This window comes from Petromyzon marinus, chromosome 20 (assembly GCF_048934315.1).
Source record: "Petromyzon marinus isolate PM22_M1 ecotype Great Lakes invasive population chromosome 20, UKy_Petmar_22M1.pri1.0, whole genome shotgun sequence".
In the NCBI taxonomy this organism is placed as follows: Eukaryota; Metazoa; Chordata; class Hyperoartia; order Petromyzontiformes; family Petromyzontidae; genus Petromyzon; species Petromyzon marinus.
This window is the reverse complement of record NC_133686.1, coordinates 7,894,203-7,913,465: the sequence shown is the minus strand read 5'-3', so window position 1 is coordinate 7,913,465 and position 19,263 is coordinate 7,894,203. Positions and strand designations below refer to the sequence as shown.

At 44.1% G+C, this 19,263-nt stretch overlaps 1 protein-coding gene across 4 annotated transcripts in view; it reads left to right on the top strand.

The window, feature by feature from the left end:
• Positions 1–19,263, top strand: part of LOC116944140 (pleckstrin homology domain-containing family G member 4B-like) — a 164,948-nt gene that overhangs the window by 74,064 nt on the left and 71,621 nt on the right. For all 4 annotated transcript variants that reach the window (XM_076068280.1, XM_032957610.2, XM_032957608.2 and 1 more), the window contains exon 2: positions 17,817–18,014. Coding sequence is in view for 2 of the 4 variants with exons in the window: in XM_032957608.2 (XP_032813499.2) it covers positions 17,817–18,014 (198 nt within the window). In the remaining 2 variants the exon portion in view is untranslated. The remainder of the gene's footprint in view (positions 1–17,816; positions 18,015–19,263) is intronic.

Here is a 19,263-nt window from a genome sequence, read left to right as displayed (position 1 = left end):
CTGTATTCAACAAATTAAGTCAAATATTACCCTGGTGTGAAGTTTGAGTACTGCATTATATTAGATTTTTGATGCCAAATGTTTTGGCTGTGTTCTTTCACATAGAGTGCTGTAATACAGTATTTTTACTGCAATATAAGGGGACAAAAACGCAGCTCTCTGTCAATCCACTGCTGGATTTAAAAGGCTCTGCACATGGGGTCAGGAATTGGGTTTTTTGGCCATACTTCACACTGAACTTTACGGGTCGGTGAAAGAGGAAGCCTGGGACTTATTCATTTATCACCACTGATGTTAGCCATGGAGAGGATTCCAACTTCGGTTTGCCTGGTTCATACCGGAGTGTGCTAACCACTTCTGGACACTGTGGAAAAGAGCTTCATAGCTCATTGGATTCCACTAGTATAAATAAAATATTCAGATTTTGTCCCCCATTCATATGCGTACCATACATGTGGTGATACGTATATAAACTCCATGTGACCTGTCCCTGGTATTAATGCCTCAAGTGAAACATACACATACACAATAATGCACTAACCACAACACATGTTCTGTATAAATCTCCTCGTGATATGTTTGTCATGTTTAAGCGTGCAGCTCTGTGGCAATGCATTAGGGGAACGACAGAAGGTCAGCACAGTTTGGCAGGTTGACTGAGCGAGTCTGCGAAAGGTCATTACGCAAGCATGCTCCAGACCTATATTTAGGCTTTGTGACAATTGGGCACTGGGAAAGTCCCCTCTCATGCATCTCTTTTAACGGGATTCCAGAGCTCAAAGGTAGCTCATAACCTGAGGCCATGACAATTGAATGCTTTAATAACGATTGCTGCTTTTACAGAACGTTTACGTGCACTCTACCATACTAAATACTGTAATATAAAAAAAATGGTTGTTTGGGCATGCTGATAGAGACGTATTGTACTGTATATTACAGGGAGTGATGCGTTGTTGTTATTATGAACTAATCATGCGTGGAACTTAATCGTGCAGCTAATGAGTTAGCTTATTACGAATATGTCTGTAAAACATTCGCGAGCCTTCTGCGCACGTATTCGTGGTTGAGCCGTGTGTTTGCTCCCCATAGCACCCCCTACGTGTTCGTGGTTGCGATGTGTGGCTACTCGCGGTGCAACCAGAAGTCATGGTCGCACAGTGAGTCTCTGAGCCTTGCTGCTTGCATTTATAATAATAAATAAAGTCTGCCAATTTGTACGGAGGAGCGTTTACACAGATAACTCTGCAGATGGTTGATGCTGGTGCCACCGAATAATCTTCCGCCTCATCCCAAAGTCTGCTAGGCTCTCTATAATCGTGGTTTTATTTTTTTTTAGTTCCAGTAACTGCTTACTTTTATTAACTTTGCTGCCAGACATTTGGAACGTCTCCGTTGAACACTTTGAAATCCAGTCTATCGGACTTTGATCTCCGTTGATGTTCGTGGTTTACTTTTTAAACCGCTGTCTTGTGAAAGACTGTTTAATTAAACATGGACCAGTTTTTTGGCAGCTAATTCATAATCATGTTTTTTTTTTTACTCGGGCCACATTATGTAAGCTGATGAAAACCACAAACCTTGTGACTTGGTTATTGAATTCGAACAAATACAGTATCTTAAGTATGTGGGCAGTGGTGGAGTACTGTAGTGGTTCGTAGCCCTATGCCATGAACTTGGCAACCTAGCATCAGGCGCGAATGATTGCTGAACGATTACATTATAAGGTCGCACTCATTACACACAAAGTTCGAGCCATAAATGAACCACAATACCTTGCTGATCTCGTCAAGGAACACAAACCATCAAGCAAACTACAATCATCCTCGCAGCGGCGTTTGGTTAACCATCGGATAAAGATGGTCAGTACATCGCGTGCTTTCACATGCGCTTCTGCGGCCGTCGGGAATGCTCTTCCGATATTAGGAAGGCAAATCAAGTTTGAAAACGAATTGATTTAGAACTGCTTTTTTTGTGTTTAGTTTGTTGTCCTTCCCCCGCACCTCCGTTTAGCACGGTTGACTAAGTACGGTGTGAAATAAGTTCAACATATAGACATATATTTGAACTAGTTCATTTCTGAACCAGCCGTGTTTTGACGTATGATCAACCAACATCTATGACCGACTTTGCACGTGGAGGCCTCCATCCAGCAATGCATTGACAGGGCTGTAAATAGTCATTCCAGAAACTACATGTTCAAGTTATTTCTTTATTTTGATTGAATTAACGCCTCTTCTTTTGTTCGTGTTATTTACACGTACACTATTGTATTTTTCATAATCCTGGCATTGATCGTAGATGTCACTTTATGGCACAATGAGGACTGTGCTTTGTTTGTGTTACGTGTAGGGCTGTGGCGTAATTCAAAGTATTATGCAAATTAACTAAAACTAAACTCAAATATTTTATTACCGGGTAAACCCCGCTGAGCTCTTAGCTCTTTCTCAGAAGTGACCTGGCCGCACGATAGCACGTCGAAGTCACTTATATCATATGTGGGAATTTATAGTAGCAGCCAAATAATGGACACGCACGGTTCTCGATGTGGAGGAACCCAGACAAAAATCCATGCCACCGCAAACTCCACATATACAGGCATCGTCTGGGTCGGGATCAAACCCACCTACCTTCTGCATAGCAGGTGAGGGAGATAACATCTCGCCACCACAGCACAAATTACTCCAAAGAATTTCAATAATTACATTTCATGCTGTAATGTTGACTAAGAGAGGTGATACTGCCGTGTAACCTTAGATTCATTTGATTGTTCCCTAGTTTACTGTGAATCATAGACAGTCTAGCTGTGGTACAGAATATGTGGTGATACCTGGTCGATTGAGGTCATATAGGGGGTTGAGTTTGTGTAAGTGCTGTACAGTACTGGTACTTTATTAAATAAATGCCATTGGATGTATGTAGGCCACTGTTCATTAGTCAATAAAGCCTCTGGATGTATCCAAGTACCATGACCTGGTCAAACAAAGGGCATTGGATTTCTGCAATTGTCATTATCTGATGAAATAACGGGAAATGGCTTATGGAGATACTGTTACCTGGACATATTAAAGCAATTGTGGTCCTGTGCTGCGGTTCCCAAATGGCAAATGTCATGCAGTTTCACTTGGCTCTTGCCAGTCCTACAGCAGTGGTTTAATAATTCTATACAACTCCACTTACTATTTTTTTTCGCGGATAAGAGGAGCCAGTTGAACACGTAGGCTTCCGCAACCAATATTATCCATAATAGAGGTTTTTTTGAGTTAGATCGCGTCAATATAAATGTGTCGTTAAACCCGCCACCACCCGGCACAGCCAATTAGCAAAGTTTTTAACGTAAAACAAAACATGCAAATTCGTTAGGAGTACAGCACACCTGTGTGTTGGAGAGTAAACCCACAACATTTACAATTCTATGTACGACGTTTCACCAGAAATTACAACTTGCATCATCAGGCTACTAGCATCATCAAGAGGAATCGCGTGAAAACTTCATCATATCATCTACGGGTTATCCGTGATTTTTTTTACCCCACGGATAAGAGAAGCAATAATAATATAATTTTAACAATGCTTCCCCATAAAGAGTGTTCGCCAGGATCTTAGCGACGTGAACTCTGTGGCGCTTTTGAATCACGGAGCTGCAGAGAGAGCGGTTAAATGCAAAGCATTATTTGCTGGGGTTGTTGTTTTGTATCAGCACACACGAGCTGTGATTGACATCATTTGCTTGGCAGAAGAACATTTTTTTAAATGTTTTTTTTACCTGATATGTTTGGAAGAAGAAAATTGTGCATTTCTCTACACTTTGATATCCAAGTCTAAAAAATGAAAAATGTGAAACATTTCTAACGTTGAAAATTCCTTTGACATCGGGAATCATATGGCAGAATACGCCATCATGTAGGTCTTGTGATCTCATGACACACACACACATTTATTGCAATTTAATTTAGCCGCGAGTTACGTGTAACCTGCAAGAATTTATGCGAATGAACGGAATCGCATGACTAATTCTTCCCGTAATCTGTGGCACACCGTGTCGGCGCGATCCGTATTTTGTGGATCAAGGGACAAACCACCTTGATTACAGGAGGCACGACATGGTACCCCCCCCCCCCATCATATCACCTCCGATTGGTGCAGTTCTACTGTGTAATTGAACAGAATTCACGTATCGCGTGATACCCGCCAGGCAAACAACGCTCTGGAGTGTACGGTTCCACCTGGAACTATACGCTTTTCTTAATGTCCTTATTATAGGTCATCTGTCCTACTCATTTTATCGTGACGCATATATGTGAAACCACAGCAGCCCAGGTGTCCCTTGTGGCTGGAGGCTCAGGCCCTCTTGTTTGTGGTGCACATTCATATTTTTGTCCCCCCCGCCACACTCCCAACTTTGGCCTGCCCAGACCGGGGACGGGTGGTGGGGGTGCAATTATTAATCAGCCCCCAAAACCTTGTGTGCTACACCCTGATGTAGTTTGTCACTCTTTGGTGGATGTGTGGTTTCTAATTCCTTCAGTCATAAACATGCAGGCATTTATTTATTGACTTTTTTGTTGTTGCTGCGGTTGGCTCATCGTGGAGACAAGAGTCCGCCTTGAATCAGTCCAATTAAAATAACCGTAGCCTGTACATGCCAGAGAAAGACCGCAGGTCTTTGAATCCTAAAGTGTTCTTTTATTGCTACGTGGTGATATGCACGGGTGTTTGTTTATTATTACTCGAACAGTGCATAGTGAATATTAGATATATTGAAGCTGAATTTTTATATACATTCAGCTGTAGAATGTTAATTCCGTCATATTTATACTCATTGTACTAAATTAAGAATTAGCTTTAGAAATGTATTTACCATTGTTTGTGGCTGATTACCGTATTTGTTTTAATTTGTAAACTACAATTACTTCTATTGTTCCCTAATTACCCAGGCGTTTTTTTTGCTTCCGTTTATTATTCCCCAAAAAAAACTGACTTATTCGGTTCAAGTTATTGCGACTCGTGGTTGACACAATTTTTTTACTAAAATTTTTTTGGAAATACTTGCTACGGGGTTGAATATCTTAGGCGAGTCAAGGTTTAATCCTTCCCTAACCTTTCCCTCCCTCCCCCCTAGAAGCATAAGTACAGTACTCTTAATTGAGTTAATGGAAACGCACAGTGGGAGTGAACGTGGGTGGTAAGGTGTGGCTCAAAGGTAGCTCACTCCTTGGCAAGTCCAAGGTTCATTGGTTTAAATCTAACTTCTGGGCCTGTGCCTCCATACAAGTCCACAGTGTGCAAAGTGTAGAAGACATGGCGCTGCATTTAAACGTACATGTTTTTGTTTAATGGACGTGTTGTCAGGTATTTAGTTTAGATAAAGTCGTTTAAGTCAGGGGAGGTGGTGATAGCTGATTGTCTTGCCGGTCGACATTTATTGGAGACCCCAAAATAAGTCAAGTAAGTACAGGAGACTGGCCCTGACCTCGTTGTTATATTCGCGTTCGTCGTCTGCCAGAAAAGCTTGCTGGCCAAATATAAAGTTCAATGATTTTTTTGCAAATTAGCCAGACAGAGCAATAATGCATGTTACTCTATTGTGTTTAAAATAAATAAATGTATACAACATAAATTAATGCATGAATAGTTAAACAAATTATGCGTTTATATTTTTCCGTGTAATTTATGTTACGCTAAGGACAGTAAAATTACACTTTTGAAGAAGAATTTATTCAGTGTTTGTATAACAAAGTTGCTGTTAAATTAGAGTGATGTATTTAGCAAAAAGTGCCTGTATAGCGCAATTGAAGCATCTGTCACCGTGAACCATTAAATAAAGAAATGAGCTCTAAGACATTCATGAGCACAGGAGTTTAAGCGCCGTGCGTGTATGATTTGCTAAATTCCAGGATGATGCGTTCACAGAGGTGGTTTGTTTCGTACCGTTACACATTCGCTATCTGCAGCTTTTTTTTTACAGCGCGACCGCTCATTTATTGCTGATGGTGAGGCAGGGACAGCAGGTCACACCCGGCATCCGGTGCTTATTGGGGTGGTGCCAGGGCCCAGCGGGCACCACCACATTCGTCGATTGTACACACGTTGAACTTCATTTCCACTGTACATAGCCAACCGTGCTAATCGGAGGTGCGGGAGGAAGGACAACAAAACTAAACACAAAAAAAAGCAGTTCTAAAGGAAATTCGTTTTCAATCGAGGTTTAAAAGTGGTATGGCTCCAGCGGCTTCTTAATGCCGGAAGGAAGAGCGTTCCAGACGGCCGCAGAAGGGCATCTGAGAGCGCGCGATGTGGTGACCCGTCTTTGTTCGATGGCTAGCCAAAAGAATTATGCACCCTTGAGAAACCTATAGTTTATATTGTTGAGCCTCAATGAAGTTTGGAGGATTCTATAGTATCGCACATTTACTTTTGCCCCAAAGATATAGAGACTTCAATCGACCGGGGAGTTATAACCTACACAGCTCTTTGTCAATCCACCGCTGAAGGCCTCCACACGCATGGTTTGGTGGCCTGCAGAGGTTCATGGTTCGAATCCGACTGGCCACCCTAGTTATTACTGTGGGGTTATATTAACCGCCCGCTACTGACAAACTCATGCACACAAGGTGCTGAGTCACCTAGTGCCGCACAGGGATAGCTGCCACTGCTGGGGGTTGCCTTTCGAATGTTTCGAGATGAGACATGATGTTAGGGGCTTATCGCTGGCCCTGAGAGGATGTCCTGCTGTGAAAGGGATAACTAATTACTGTGATTACGGTGTTATACCTCCTTGAAATGTAGTCGGCTTGTAAACCAAACTTCTCGAGGATTAAAAAAAAGTCAAAGTAATGTCTTGATCCAATGAGCATTGAGGAAGCAGTGCTGATCTCCTGTTGCTATCCCTTAGCCATTGGTAGAATTTACTAATTCCTATGGTGGGGCCAAGTCTCTCCATAGGACAACCACTGTTGACTTGCGCGTGAATTGGCGCTAGCTGCTCGCTCTACCGCTGATCTACTTGGCGGGTTTTGAGGATGAAATATGAGATGTTTATATTCAATACAGTAGTTCATGGTACGAAAGACAAAGCAAATAATGTTTGTTTAATGGAGGAAATTATTTGCGTAACAATTACAATTATTGTATGACTTCTTCATTCTTAGGTGACATTTGTCAATACTGTACTCCAATATCAGCATCCTCTTTCAGTTCAATAATCATCGAGTACTTAGTTCTCTTCAGAGAAGCATTACATACATGGTTGTTGCCATTTCTTTATTTCATTTCATTTTTAATACACTTACATTTTGCCTCGGTCACCTGATCCGTTTTCCTTGAAACACAGTCGTGGGTTTATTTTAGAAAGCGAGCACAAATAAACAACAGGAATCACATCGGTGGCCTCTCCATGGAAACCCAGGAGGAGGAGGAGGGAGGGCGGTTTAAATGGGGGCTATAACAGCGATGGCTGGAAAGTAACCGGCGGTGTCAAAACAATTAATCTTGGACACCTCTCTGTTTTCCTAATACATTTATACTCGACACCTTCACGGTGGGGACACTGGTCACCGACACACGCGTGGAATGTTTACCAAGAACCCCCACCACCACGCAGCCCTGATACTGCACCGCGTCAATATCTCTCGACACCCCTTTTTGTGTTGGTTTTTTTTTAGCTTGGGATATAAAGGTAACTGCTGCGAGTGGGTAACGCAACGCGTTCTAATTGACCCTCCCCCCTTTGCCCTCTAATCGCTTGCAGCTGTGCCCTTCCCCACGGTGTTCTGTTTTCCCTGCGACGTGGCGTCTTTGCGCGGGTTAGACTCCTCGCACAAAGCTGCGTGCTCACCCAGCCGGTGCCGCGCGCCCCAACAGATTGACGTGCGTGCGGCACGCACGACCAACGACATTATGTTTGATCTGTCTGCTGCTGGATTGAAGAAGGCAATCCCCGAGACGTGGGCCATCGCCTCGGGGTCTCGTGATGCAACGACAATTCTGGCTCATGCCCACCGTGGCTGATGTCATTGCTACATCTCCGCGGTAGACGTCATTTTGGGTTTGCTTTTCCTCCCTTGGCTGCCAAGTCCATCGTTAGTCTCGACCACCCGCCATAAAATCCTGCTGTAGACGTGCCGCTGCACGGGTCCGCTGACTTTCCCTGACTGCCAAGATCACGCCTCGAATTTTGCAGGGCAACCTAACTACACGAGCAAGCCGGGTTTAGGAAAGGTTTCTCTACAATCTGCCACATACGTGCAGTGCTGGTAGTCAGGTTTAAAAAAAAAATTAGTCTAATGAATGTCAAATAACATTACGGTTGGAATTTTGTACACTATGAGAAGGAATTTAATTCGGTGGAAACTGGGAGAAATTAAAAGGAATACCTGTATGGCCATGTACCTCAAATAAAAAAGTCTTGAATTTTGAATCGGTGGATATCACCTGCTGTGATGCATGGATCAGAACTTTGTACATTGACAAAGGAAATCGAACAAAAGCTGAAAAGTGCGCAAATAACCACAGAGAGCTGCGTGCTTGGAATTTACATTGAGGGGAAAAACAAGGAACACGTCAATCAGAGAACATGCACGAGCAAAAGATGTAATACCATTATAAAGTACAGTCTGTGTAAAAAATAAACTGGCTCGGATAGTCGGTGCGTTGCTTAGAGCAGGGAGTCGGGGCGCTTCGGTTCCGGAGTGGCGTGCGGATCTTCCAGTAATGCTGCGTGAACCCTATTGATTAAGGGCTGTCTCGTGTTCACATGCATTGCGGGCTCTTGAAATGTTTATGGGGGGTTGTTTTTTTGTTTATTACCGATTTCGAACGAAAAAAAATGTCTCTTTTTATATTGGCTGCCGATCAAGGGCTGAGAGCCATGTTGAGATGTTTATTTTAATGTGACAGTCTAGTGGTAATAATAGACTGCTTTGATGGTGCACTGTAGTTGTACTCTTGAAGTACAAAAATTAAAGGCTAGTAACTGTAAAAAAAAACTTTCAACGATTGACTGTTTATTAATTGTGACATTACAGCTACTGTCCACCCGAAATGTTATTCGATCGAGGTTGTTGCAACTAATTTTGTCCGAATGTTGTGCATGCATTTGATGGGATTCATTTTATAAGCGGTTACCATATTCTCTGGATTGTAAGATGCTCTGGAAAGTAAAACGCATCCCAAGCCTTGTGCCCGGCGTCAATATAACGTTACACAGATATATGGTCTTGCACACAAAAAGACAAAGATCCCCCATATATGAGCCTGAACAGACTGTTGACGTAAGTGCTGTTTTTGAGCACCTATTTAGGGTGGAACGGCACACGAGGGGGTGGGTGGCCAGCACCGCGCCCGACCGCCTTTGTCTCCATAGTGGCAACGTTTACACAACGCACCATTTACTCATTTGAGGCTGAGTCTACATAGGGGAGGCCCAAGACCGTTTCAAAAAATCGTCACTGTTGGTGTTGGCCGTGAGCGGTAATCGAACTTGGGCCGCCGGGTTCGTAGCGCAGCGCACTAACGGCTGCACATACACACACCTTCCTGATGACAGGATACATATCAAAACGTATCTTTAAAATACAGGGGGGTGGGGAGGGGGAGTGCATCTTTTGAATCCGTGGCATACGGTAGTTATTTCGTCCCAATTTTTTTGTTCGCAGTTTGTGCGATGGAAAGGATGGAGGGAGAACGCAATGAACAGGCGCTGTGAGATTGTGTGGGCGTGCTTTGCTTTCGGCCTTCAGCCGCCATGATTGTGTTACTTTCTCTGAAATGCCCGTGCCATTGTGTTCTGCTATCCGGCTGTGGCTGTCTGGCTCTGCTACGAAGGCCTCCCTCGTCCTCTTTGTGTTTTTTGCGCGTTCTTTACCCCCCCCCCCGTCCTCCTCTCCCTCATCGCTCTCTTGCTATGGACACACGCGGCGCTCTGCCGTGTGTCTCGGGCCCCGATGTCGCGCGGTCTCGCTCGACGTGCAATCGTTGGGAATCTCAAAACCATGGGACATTTAATAAACCACTGTGGCCGGCGCTCCTTTCAACGGAGGATGAAGAGCAACACGGCACAAACGCTCGCCTGAAGCCCCCTCGCGTCCAGCAGCAGACTTTAACGTTGGCAACATGTAGCTTGTGAACACTTGTGAATCAGAATCGGAATGTTTCATTTATGCTGGAGGAATCCGATGAGCTGTAAAGCTCATTTCCAAAGATTTCGAGTAGGGACATGTGCAGGAATACAGCACAGATCAGAAACTATCCATTGTCCACGGGCTTTGCTTCAAAAACTCAGAATTGTATGCAATTGGTTCGCTCTTGAGTCCATCCAGCCGGTTGATTACTTGCAACGGGGTACAATGTTGGGACCCCATCTCAGCATCTTCACCTGCCACTAGGGTCAGCGTGGGGTGAGGGGCTGACGTTAACCGTTGCGTGGCCCTTTATTTGCAAACCTATGGTTACATTTTTTTACTATGTTTTTTTTAATAGGTTTCACTGTCATTTGTAGCATTGCCCTTCGAGCGTCCAAACAAATGAAAGGTGTTGAATGGGAGAATTTGCCTGTGTTTGCTTACTGGGGGGTGCCATGATAGCAGGGTGTTAACTACCTCGCCAGGTATACAGGAGGTTGTGGGTTCGATCCCGACCCTGAAGACTGTATATTTGGAGTTTGCGCGTTAACCGTGTGGTCGTGTGGATTTGTCTCTGTTGTCCTCCGGTTTTTCCCTCCACATTTAGAAACGTGCCTTTCAGAGTATTTGGCTGCGATAAGATAAGCCAACTTCGTTGAGCTATCATTTGTGACCAGGACGCTTCTGCAAAAGAGCTACGTAGCTCAGTGGGCCTTACCTGGTAACATAAAAAATAGTTTAGTTTAATTTACACTGGCGATTAGTTGACTGATATCTCGCACTGCGACAGGTTATCCTGTGTGCTGGCAAATTTCAAGTTCATAGCTGCCATACTACAGACCGAACGCACGGTCAAATGTAATTCATATGCAAAGTTTTACACCCCGTTTAATGTGACTAATATGGTAAATAAGAAATGATTGTGGGAACCTGTATTTTCACTGTTAAATGTTTTGCTTGGATATAGGCTGATGTACTTGCTTGCTGGGCTTTGGGGTATGTGTGTGTTCCACACATTTATTACAATGATGCTGTTTTTACAGCATTGTTTAAAACAACATAATCCGGGCTTTTTCATCCAAAAAGGCAATGGATAATTGGGTCAGCATGTTTTTATAGAAAACGTTATTCTGTGGAGAATATAATTCTTTGAAACGCTCCGAGAATTTGTCACATCTCTTTAAAATTGGCACAGCAATTGTAGAGTTTACTTCTGCTTCTGTTAGTGAATGACTCATTTCTCTCTAATATGCCATAGATTAATTGGATTTATACACCCCTATGAAAACAAAATATATGCATGTGATTAACTGTGTGTGTACTCGATTGGATCCTTTGGTTAAAGACAGGGCTGTATTACTGGGAACAGTGTAATACTGTACGTGCTAGCATCTCCAAATCACGAGCAATTTTTTTTTCGGTCACGGGAAATGAAGGTTAGCTTGAAAGTGCAGCGGTTCGTGGAAACCAAGGGCAATAATGTATTGAGATTATACCCAGGATTCCTTACACGTATAACTTACAGACTATTAAACAGTACATAAAACACACGTGTATAACTTTGGACTCTTGTTTGCTAAGCACAAAGACAGTGATCGTTTACTGGCGTGCAGAATGCCGCTGCCTGTATGCCAGGACTGAACTCAGCTATCGTAATACTCCTGTCCTAAAGCCACGACATGGCTGCCCAGGCCTGCAGAATCAATTTTAAGATTTAACAATTAATATTTGAGGCATTAAATGGCTTGGCGCCATCTTATCTTTTAGAACTAGCTATTTTCTCTGTGCCCATGTCTGTAATTTCCATTGCACAGATGTTGGATTGTCTCTTGCTCAGCGAGTTACGACCAACGTCTTGGAGACTTTAGACTTTTCTGTTTTCTTAGACATAAACTTAGGACCTCGCTGTCTGAGCCAATCACTCACTCAAAGTCTGGAGAAGTTTTAACATCTCATTTTAAGACTTTAAAAAAAAATCATGCGTCATCTTAATTACTCTTGTTTTGTATTATTATTTCCGCATATTGTTATTTTAAATCCACGTCTCCTCTTCTAAAAGCCTTATTTATTCAATGGAGAGTTGCGATCTTGCAGTTTTTGTGCTTTTTTCAAGTTTAGTGCCTCTGAAAAATGTCTTGTAAAGGCCATTACATTAGCCTTATTATTATTTATCATACAAAACAGTTTGAGCACATCAATGTTTAAGCACAGTTGACAATGTGTAAATGAGTGGTGTAAGGGCTCGGGCCAGTTGTGGCACCGCGTGAGTGTATACATGGGCACACCACAGGCAGTCGATTGGCAGCTCGCTCGCGGTGGGGTGAAGTGCAGTGATCCCCACCTCTTGCAACGCATCTGGTTAACGTGGCAGAGTAGACCAATTGCCCTCTACAGTCACGGGTGGCCAATCTGTAACAGACCAAGAGCCAAAAAAGTACCCGTGAGTTCTGCAAAGAGCCAAGTGTATACATGAGTGTGTGTGTGTATATATTGACAGTTTTTGGCACAGCACGGGAGACATTCATTATTCTTTGCAACTGCTCTGATAGCACGTTCAACGTTATGCCCCTTCCACAGAGCCGCATGTGGTGGATTGAAGAGCCGCTGCATGCTTCTCGGGGGAGATACCAGTTGGCCACCGCTGCTCTAGAGTTTGGTCGAGTGGAGGAGGCCCATTTTCCCAGCAGCGAGCAATTGCCAGGGCTGCACCTTTACGTGTGGCACTTTTTTTTATTCTCCACAATTGAGCAATTCAGGTTATTCACTGTTATATACACAGCACCCAGGGTAGTCACCGCAAGACAAGGGAAATAAAGTGAACTGGTTTACGAGCGATGTTTGCTCAGTTTGTTTAAGCAATGCCTCTCGGTGACAAATGCAAACGGCCAATAGAGTTTTATTGTTTAAGTGTGGCAACCAAAATTATTGAGCAGAGCCCTACTACAGCTGTGACTCAAATCGTTTGGCCTGCTTCTGAGGCTCGGCCTCATTGTGAGTGAGCAGCGGAATCTCAAATAAAGTGCGCCGGAAGCATAACTCAGCCTCTAAAAAAAAGGATTGGTGATTTATTGGTGCACAGTCCCCAAAGTGCAATGCCAACACGGCAGGTGTGATGGGTTATGGAAAGATTATGTTTGCGTACGCAGTGCGAGGGGGAAGTTACAAGTCAGTATCACTTCACACTTGCAGTTTACTGATCTTTTGTTGTTCCGAGACCCTTTTTTGGGGTTTCTCGCTCAGTCATTTGCAGGCATGGTACATATAGACGTATCGATCAAGCAAGCACACCTTTCTGTTGACATGGGTTTATACTTTGAGCGAGACTTGAGACCCTGCGACTCCACCGCACTTGCCTTGCCATGGGATACTTACAGAGGGGCAGTGCTCTTTCATTCTTACTCCTCCTTGGGAAACCTCGTTGATGAGATCTGTCGCGTGGATTAAAGAGTTCAACAATTGCCCTATCAATGCGAGTTGTAAGTGCAAGCGCCCCCTGAGATTGATTAAATGTTATTGGCCATATTCAGGGTGATGATGAAAATGAATCGCAGTGTGCTTCAGTGGGGCCAAAAGTAAACGGAGAGACAGAGTGTCCGTTACACATGACCTGGGAACATGCATGTGGACAGTTCTCCAAGCATCTTTGCAAATCCAGTACATGGGTTTTGTTGTCGTCTTCTCTCTAAAGGTGTTGATGATGGCGAAGAGCCCTGCGCTTGCGATGGAGAGCGGCGGCCACCCACTAGGTTGTCCCTATTCGTCGTCCCTTTGAGCAGAGAGAGTCTGCTTGCAATCAAGCCAGGTCGTTTGGATTTAACATGCACGCTTGCAGCCTTATTTGAAAAGTCAGAGGTCTCATTACTTTGAGGAGTCTAGGGCTCTGGTGGGCGGGTGGGGGGGAATGGCTTCAGAGAAAGAATATATCAAAGCTTCTCTGCTTTTTGATCTTTAAAAAAAGGCGGATTGCGAGCGAGTGTGGCCAGCAAGGGGAAGCTCACGCTTTATCCAACATCGTCGGTTTCAATGGTTCAGAAAGTTGACTTGTGGGTGTGATCGCGGCAGGTGTAAATACGCAACGTTTATTTTATGATCCACCCTGTGTATTCCTACTGTATACGTTAGACCTTCCTTATGCACTTGGTAAAGACGCCATCGGGTACTTTTTTTTCATTGCCATGAATTTCATACATTTCAGCACTTAGCCCGGCATTGCCTGATATTTACAGGCATAATGCCGGGTCAGGATGAATGTCTGAGGTTCTTCTTTACCAGTGCAGAGAGACTTCTATCGCAACAGATATGGGTATATGTGTTGCCCATCCCACATATTACTGTACTTGTCCTGTGCATACAAAGATCATGATTGTTGAGGCTAATGCTTTTCATAATTTTCTACAAAGACCAGACCTGTGGCCAATTCTCATAACTTTACAAACAGCAGCATTGTTAGCTGAGATTAGAATTATATTTTAGTTGCAATGAATTATGCATGTCACACACAATCACCAATCACAGTCAAATTTTATTTGACTCCCAGGCAGAGGCAGGGTCGAGCTTTTTAAAGCGGACCATACTCGAATAATAATAAAAAGTAATTATTTCTTCTCTGGTAATTATCAAGAAAATTCTGATTTTTTTTTTTGGGGGGGGGGGTGGTTACAAATTGGAATCTGACCGCAAGAATTTGTTTACGTTCAGCGTATCACACGAGTAGCGGGGTCGTGCGGCCAGTCACCCAGGGGGTGACTCGTGCTGCCGCCGTTGACGCCATCCGTACCAGGTACTCGCTCGAGGCTGAGTCAACCACGGCCAGGTGCAAGACGATGGCCAGATGTGAAATGCCATTGGCGTGGTTCACAGCCAGGAATCAAATCAACTCGGGGGGGGGGCATCCTCAGGCTGGCCCGCGTGTGAGTGGGCGGGGAGGGGCAGAGTGGCGTTTCACGCGCGGTGCTGTCAACCCGGCAACCCAAGTTTGATTCCTGCCAACTCTAAGTGACGATTGTCTGAACCGGTATTTGGGGCTCCCCTAGGTCGACTCGGCCTTACATGAGTTCGTGCTGCAGTATTTAAACACAGGCATTGGGGAGACAATGGTGGTCGGGCGTGGTATTGGCCATCTACCCGCTGATGCGCCGTTCCGGCCTGCATAGGTGCACGCTAGCAGCACTTACCCCAAAAGTGAGTTAAAGGCTACATGGGGGAATCTCTGTCTTTGTACCTGTGTGAGTGAGCAAGCGTGTCTTGTGTTTGCATCACAGACACCCGAGTTCCTTCGTCTGGTCATTCATTACAGGTGGCTCTGCTGTTATCGGTTCAGCTCATTTGTTTATTTCACTGTCAACTGATAAGAGATGTTAGGACGTGTTGTTTAATTCCTCATAAGATGATATATTTTAATTTCTTATGCTGTACTTCCTTTGTACAGTATTTGTAGCATAGTACCATGGTTAAAAGCACATTATTATGATACATGTTTGGAATCATGCACCATGTAAATGAATACCGTACTGCGAATGACAAATTCAATTCAGACAGTAATGATCAGCACTTTGTCAATCCACTGCCGAATGAAGGCCTCCCCATGCCGTGCCAGTCATTCAGGGGTTGTTTGACCATATTTTACAGCGTCGCAGCTCCGCGTTCAGACATCGCTCGCCATCGCCAGTCGTTTGCTGAGAAATGAAAATATAGCCAGCGCAGAAACTCAGATGGCAAAGTTTACATAGCGCAGCGCGCACACCACCGTGCCACCAACTCCACTCCGATCTCAAATTACGATTCTGAATTTAAAACACGGCTTATTACAAATCGATAACGTTTTTCAAAACATCGGATCTGCCAGCGTAGAGTGTGCGCTCATATATGTGAGACGTGCAGGGACAGGTAGGAATGGTGTATTCGGTGGAAACTGCACTGAGTTCGCTAAAATCCCTTTGGTTGCTGGACTCTGGCTGGTCTCTTTCTGTCTGCAATGTTCTTTGCAACTTATGTTCCTTTGTTTAAGCAAAAAAAAACTAAAGTTATGTTTTTTTTTACTCTTTGCCTGGCTCACTCAGGAAACCAGATTTGCAGATAAAATGTGTGAGACACAAAACAAGCCCCGGTGAATTGCTACGCACGCCAAAGCATTCCCCTGAAATGTGTAAAATAGACAGCCCCCCAACCTAGGCTGCCGGATTTTGTTATTGTGCCCCGCAGTTAAGCCGCACTTTGCGTTTGTTGTGAGGTTACACCATCAGCAACGACTTTCAATCGAAGGATGTGGGTGCCCCAAGATAAAGTGACCCTTTTTTTACCAAGTGGTTGTATTGTTCGAGAAACCTTGAAAGATACTTTGTCGGGCATGCACGCAGTTTATGCACTTCACTCCTGTGTATAAGTGCATTGGAAACGTGCCCAAAATTGTGAGTTAATTGCCGTCTCGCTTGATGTTTTGCTGTAAAGTAAACATAGACGTATGGGACTCGCATGAATAAAACCGTGTGCTTTGCTAAACGATTCCACGTATACCCACACAACCCGCAATGCTTATTGTTCCATATTCTTACTGTGTATAAATGTAAATGTACGGTGCGATGCATTAATAGATAACCCCCCCCCCCCCAAGACAATAAAGATACATCACACGTACAGGATAGAGAAAACGAGGCTTTATTTTAAAGCCCCCACTAAACGTCTGCGTACTTAATAAATCTGAACACGAATCCTCAATGTAAGATACGGAGCCATTGCTTTTCACAAGATGCAGCCGGCAGTTGTGAAGAAGATAGAATGTGATGTATGCAGTATCTATAAATGGATCCCATTCCTACGAGTTTGCTCAAAACACAGTGTTGAAATACATCATTGTATATGGGCTCTCAATTATATTGTCCACGCGATAACTTTTTCTGCAAGTGCTGAATCAATTGGCTGACTTATTTTTAAGACGAGAGCTCTGATTGGCAAGTTCAGCAAAAATGTTTTTCAGAATTTTTTTTGGCAGAAAATGGCTAAATGGGCGAAAAATGCGTGATTTTGTTTCTGTTTTTTTTTTAAACCAAGTGTTAAGAATTTCCTTTCCATCAACAGTGGGGTTAAGCCCAAGTTGTACCAACAATTTAATTATGCCCAACTTGTGCAACTGTCCATCAGGTCAGGCTCGGTCACATGCAGGCCCCGGGGTAGGGTTTCCACCTGTCCTGATTTTCCCAGGATCCGTCGTCCTTTTGAGTTAACTTCTGGGAACTCTGTAAGGCTTCCTGGGACATTGTAAGCCCTAATTTATTTTTCAGTTGTGCAGTAATAGCACCACTCAAGACAATGCATGAACATGCAGTTCCCCCCTCTTCTGCCATACCTAAATATTCTTCTCACCGAGATATGTCCCAGTTTTTTATTCCTCAGATGTGTCATGGGCCATTGCCCTTTCATTATAAATGCCTACCTACCCTTCCGGTGAAACGTCTCATTTGAACAACGTGCCATAAGTGCTGTCGCTATTTGCATGCATGTACATTGAACTGCTTTCGCACCGTACGTAGCCAACCGTGCTAATCGGAGGTGCGGGGGAACGGACAACAAACTGAACACAAAAAGCAGTTCTATTTTACGTGCCTCCCCGCTTCAGCAGAGCACACCCCACCTAGTCCACATCAGTTGTGTTGGAGGGCTGCGTCATTGCCTGATTTTGTCGCCCTGCTCCCCGCCGTTTAGGACTCGACCTCGCTGGATCGCTGCATCCAGGCCACGCTGTCGGCCCTTTACCCGCCGTTTGAGGCCACGGCCGCCACCGTTCTGGAGCAGGTGTTCTCGCTTGTGGAGGAGGCCTACCAGGGCGATGGCCTGCGCTACTTGCTCGAGTTCCTCGTGCCGGGCAAGCACCTCCTGCAGACGGTGCAGCAGGACTCCTGCGTGAGTCACGCTGACACAGCCACTCAACACCCCCACCGCCCACCCCCCCCCCCTGCGCCGCTGCTGATCCCTTTTTCCTTTTGGGTGACACGGAAAAGGCAAGAGGGTTGTGAAAAATAAGAATAGGTTTTACCCTATATTCTTAGTTTTTTCGGTAAAGTCACGTTGAAGAGAAACAACAAAATAACAAAATATATATAAAACAATAAAAAAATTCTCACGACGTTTCGACCATAACTCAAACGGTCATCATCAGGTGTGTCGGTTTGCATAAATTTATTTTGAAAACGGCATATTTATTTATATATATAAAAATAACGTTTGTGTCACGCGCAACGATGGCAGTTTGCCAGGACTAGTCCATCTATTTTTTGAAAAGAGGAGGGGGGAGACGAAATTTGTTTTTATGTATGCTGTCTGAAAGGCACTGTAAGCGTGAACAATCAATCAAGAACTGAAATGATTTATCAAATCTTTCCAATGATTGCTAAGATAGAATCCATCTTCTCGGTTGAAATTGTCTCTGTGTTTGTATATGTGGATAGCCTCATGAACGAATCTCTCATGGAAGCCAGATGGCTTACAAAGAACCTCCGTCTTGGAAAAGTCAATGGCATGTGAGCCTACTGAATTAGAACAATGATCTGCTACGGCCGAGGTGTTGGTCCTACCGTGTTTAAGGTCTGCTTTATGTTCACGAATGCGGTCCGAGATATGGCGTTTGGTTTCTCCAATGTAACTACTACCACAGAGGCAACTTAGTTTGTAGACACCAGGGTATTGTATGTCCGGAATCACATCTTTTACAGACGGAACCAGATCACGGATTTTATGTAATGTGTTGAAACGGACCTGGATCTTGTGTTTATTCAAGATTTTGGAGATCTTTTTTGTGATCCCAGCAATGTAGGGTAAAGTGATGGTTTTGAAAGGCTCCTCAAGAGGGTTCTTCTTCATGGTTTGAGTGATAGCTTTGCGGATTGTATAGTCGGAGTAACCATTAGCCCTAAGAGCTTGGTGTACGTGCTTGAGTTCACTGCTTATGTGTTCCTGGTCGGATATGCATTGGGCTCTATGATACAGAGTCTTGATGAGAGAATTCTTCTGTGATGGATGGTGGTGGGAATCCGGTTTCAGATAAGCATCCGTATGGGTAGCTTTCCTGTAGACAGAGTGGCTCATTGAACCATCAGGTCTCTTTTTAATTAGGACATCCAAAAAAGGTATCTTGCCATCTATTTCGACTTCC